Source organism: Thamnophis sirtalis, unplaced genomic scaffold (assembly GCF_051295495.1).
Source record: "Thamnophis sirtalis isolate CommonGarterSnake01/CBP01778 unplaced genomic scaffold, rThaSir2_p1.2 scaffold_3, whole genome shotgun sequence".
Classification (NCBI taxonomy): Eukaryota; Metazoa; Chordata; class Lepidosauria; order Squamata; family Natricidae; genus Thamnophis; species Thamnophis sirtalis.
In genome coordinates, this window is record NW_028261383.1 from 21,326,108 (window position 1) to 21,330,569 (window position 4,462).

At 42.6% G+C, this 4,462-nt stretch overlaps 1 protein-coding gene across 1 annotated transcript; it reads right to left on the bottom strand.

Annotated features, from left to right (window-relative positions):
* Positions 1 to 1,709: 1,709 nt before the first annotated feature.
* On the bottom strand, positions 1,710 to 3,748 carry LOC148047489 (uncharacterized). Its single transcript, XM_087711552.1, has one exon. It carries the CDS (start codon positions 3,291 to 3,293, stop codon positions 2,256 to 2,258), a length of 1,038 nt encoding a protein of 345 aa, XP_087567678.1. The 5' UTR covers positions 3,294 to 3,748; the 3' UTR covers positions 1,710 to 2,255.
* Positions 3,749 to 4,462: the final 714 nt, after the last annotated feature.

The following is a 4,462-nucleotide window of genomic DNA, read 5'->3' on the forward strand; positions in this document are numbered from 1 at the left end:
GCTGGCTGTGTAGGGCTTTCTAATTGTTGATTGGGGTAATAACTGGAACCTGCAACATTATCTGGGGACACGTATATTTGCTATCATTCAGGACAAATAGTTTCATCCTCTGCTCAGTGTTTGCTCTGTTTTTGCTCTGTGTTTGGGTGTCTGTGTGTTGGTGTGTGCATGTGTGAAAAAGAAAATAAAGACAATTGTTTTGCAAAAAATAAATAAATAAATAAAGGTTTGGCACCCAATACGCTTCGCAGGCAGGTCACGGCCCTTGCCACAGTGATTGGGGGAGGTCAGGGGTGTTCCTTGTCACAGCATTCTAAAGTCAAGGCCTTCCGGAAAGGGGCGGCCAACATCCGACCTCCAACCGTGCACCGTTACCCTACTTGGGATCTGTCGTTGGTGCTCAGGGCTTATGGACTCTCCTTTCGAACCTATTACTTCCATCAGTCTTCCTCTGTTCACTCTTAAGACAGTGTTCTTGGTGGTGATCACATCGGCCAGGCAGGTTTCCGAGTTGGCGGCTCTGTCTGTTCGGGCGGATCTCTGCATATTCAACCCAAGCAGGGTCGTTCTGCGCTTGGAACCAGCCTTTCTACCAAAAATCAACACGCTGTTCCAGATAGAGCAACTGCGACGCTGAGTCCTACAAAGCCAACTATAAGAGTTATCCCCATGACCCGTTCAAACACAACCTGGACAGCCTGGGAATGCCGCCTGCTGGCAGGACCTAAAACTGTCCATAGAAAACCCATCATTACGACCCAATTTCTTCTTGTCGGCAAACTTACCTGCTAGTTCCGGTAGACCTCGGATAGTGGAGTCTCCAATTGCAGACGGTGGCCCTGGGCCAACACAGGAGGAACCCGAACGGCAACATACTCCTCAGTCCCCCGCCCAGGAATTGACATGTTCTAGGCAGGTCCAACGCAGGCCCGCCTTCTTACAGAACTGTGTCCGTCCAATCCGGAGGGAAGGAGTTTTAAGTCCTCAGAGAGGTGACCGCAAAGCTACATACGAGCCAAGATCAATTCCTATTAGCTCTGATGCACCGGCAAGCTGGCAGGAGAATCGCAGGCTCCTGATTGGCTATCTGTCTGACAGCCGGACCTATAAATAGCTGTCAGACAGAGGAAGCCCCGTTCATGCTGTTAGTTTAATTGTTAATGTTTAAATAAATAGTTATTGCGAATGAGCTTCCTGTCGTTCCACAGTAGCTTGAGATAAAGTATTCTCCCTCTCCTGTGTGAAAATGACACAGAAGCAACCGCCATTTTGGCCTAGAGGCAAGTGTGACAAAATGGCAGTTGCTTACGCAAGTCCATCACATGGCCCAGGGTTAAATCCCAGGCACACTGAAAAAAATGGCTGCTTCCAGGACATAGCCATGTGGCCCTGGGATCCATGTCCTGGCCTTCTTCACCAACTTGAGGTTCGGAGACCTTGGAAGAGGAGGCTGTGAGGCCTGGTGGGGTGGAAGTCAGGCCTAAGGTCTGCAGGGATGCAGCGGGAGGGGGAAGCCTTTGGGGAACCTGTGGGTGGGGTAAAGGCCTGTGGGGAACCTGTGAGGGAGGAGAAGGCCGGTGGGGACCTTGTGGAGGAAAGCAATGCCTATATGGACCCTGTGGGAGAGATCAAAGCTTCGAGGGATCCTGTGGAGAAGAAAAGGCTTGAGAACAAAAATAATAATAATAATCATAAAGTACATCTTTATCAAACTTATATTTTCCATTTTCTCTGTACAATCAAAGCTGTACCTCTGTACAATTATAAGTTTTTTTTATGGTCCAGCAATACGCATTACCTTTTACAATATGTTAAAAAGTACTGACATTAAAATATAATTAAAAACTATTGATGTTAACAGTGGGTAATAACATACATGCTCTCAAATTGTTTCGGTCACTCCCTGGTTTACTTGCGTGAAAAGCTGATAAGTATGGGAGTAAATATAATGGTCCAGAAATTGATAGAGATATGTCCAAATAATTGGTACGACAACTATACTTCTATAACCAATTTTTTTTCTTGTGAACATTGCAGCATCACAGAATTTTTCCACTGCATACATGGTGGCCGGGTTTGTCCTGGGGGAGAAAGCCAACATAAAAATTCTTATATTGTGCTTTCAGCTGCTTTAAGTAGTGAGTGTGATCCCCAAAAGGGGCATTTTTACTTTTCCTGTACTCCATATTATATATCCTTTTTAGTTGCATGCAATCTTTATCAAACCATTTTTTCATTTTTTACATTGTAGACATTCATATGGTTTCTCCCCTGAGTGTGTGAGTCCTCTGGTGTTTCACCAAGTTGGAATTATGACTGAAACGTTTCCCACAATCAGGACATTCAAAGGGTTTCTCTCCTGTGTGAGTCCTCTGGTGGTCCACCAAGTTGGAATTACGACTGAAATGTTTCCCACAATCAAGACATTCAAAGGGTTTCTCTCCTGTGTGAGTCCTCTGGTGGTCCACCAGGCTTGAATTATGTCTGAAACTTTCCCCACAAACAGGACATTCAAAGGGTTTCTCTCCTGTGTGAATCCTGTAGTGTTTCATCAAGATGGAATTATGACTGAAACATTTCCCACAATCGGGACATTCAAAGGGTTTCTCCCCTGTGTGAGTCCTCTGATGAATCACCAGGCTTGAATTCCGACTGAAACGTTTCCCACAATCAGGACATTCAAAGGGTTTCTCCCCTGTGTGAGTCCTCTGATGAATCACCAGGCTTATATTCTGACTGAAACGTTTCCCACAATCAGGACATTCAAAGGGTTTCTCTCCTGTGTGAGTCCTTTGGTGGTTCAACAGCCGATAATTCTCACTGAAACGTTTCCCACAATCAGGACATTCAAAGAATTTATCTCTTGTGTGAGTCCTCTGGTGTCTCAGAAGGCTGGAACTCAGACTGAAACATTTCCTACAATCAGGACATTCAAAGGGTTTCTCTCCTGTGTGAGTCCTCTGGTGTGCCACCAGCCTAGAATTCCGAGTGAAATATTTCCCACAATCTGAACATTCAAAGGGTTTCTCTCCTGTGTGAGTACTCTGGTGTGCCACCAGCCTAGAATTCCGAGTGAAACATTTCCCACAATATGAACAATCAAAGAGTTTCTCTCCTGGGTGTGTCCTCTGGTGTGCCACCAGCCTAGAATTCCGAGTGAAACATTTACCACAAACAGGACATTCAAAGCGTTTCTCTCCTGTGTGAGTCCTCTGGTGTATCACCAGCTGAGAATTTGTAATGAAATTTTTACCACAATCAAGACAGTTATCTGATTTCTTTCCTGTGTGCATCCTCCAATGTACCACCAGGTTGGAATACTGATGGAAAGTTTTCAAACAATCAGCACATTCAATTGTTTTCCCGTGTGAATTCTCCGATGTATCATCAGGTTGTCATGCTTGCAAAAGCATTTACTGCATTGGGAGTAGTTATAGGGCTTCTCTCCTGTGTCGGTCCTTCGATTAACCGCAAGGCAGCTGATCTAACTAAATATTTTCCCACATAATTTGTATGGCTTTCCTCCAGTGTGGATCCTCTTATGCATAATATGTGACTTCCTATGTATGCTTTTCCCACAACAGGCACATCTATGGAGCTTTTGTTGCATGGAGCTTTAATTCAAGTTACTGTTTTCTTCCTCACTGGGCAAGGCCTGCATTACTGTGTACTTTTTGGCTCAATTTGGTTTAATTTTCAAAGTTGCTGGATATTCCTAGTTGTCCGGAGTGCTCTTATTAGTATCCTCTTCATCTGTAAGATTTAAATAAAAGTGTAAGTTTAAAATCATTATAAAATAGTTGCAGAAGATGTGAAAAAAGTATACATTACAAGTAAAAAGCCAATGTACCAAAAGGCTGAAATAGCTTCTAATGTTAATTATGATTCATTTAACACATTGGAGATTATAGTGATACAAGTTCAAATATACATTGAATCATAAAATACACTTTAAATATTATAACTGAAACTCAATTTAAACAATGGCTGATGGACATCTCTAGGTTTATATGGCAAGGGGAAAAACCAAAAATTAAACATAAATTATTGCAAGGTGATAAGGATAGTGTCTTTGAGTTGACCAGATTTGTACTTTGAATTGTACTTTGATGCTTGTTGTTTTGTGGCAAAAAGAGTGAGGGACTCTCCAAAATAAGAGCTTCCTTGAGATTGACAGGCATGAATAAAGCATTTGATGGCAAAGCTTTTTATGGTATGATAAGGTTAAAGCAACTGTTGATTGTAGTCATCATTCTTTACTCTTTGGTGTCTCCCCAGGAACTTTTTTAAGAAAAGAAAGGGTGGCAAAACCAGATTGGTTGACTTATGGTTAAATAATATTGTTCAATTATCGTGCCCCTATCCGCAAATCTACAAGTTGGAATCAGAAGGATGTTTGCCATTGATTTCTATATTTACAATTGAAAGAAAGATTTGAACTAGAGAAAAAGAACAATGGATG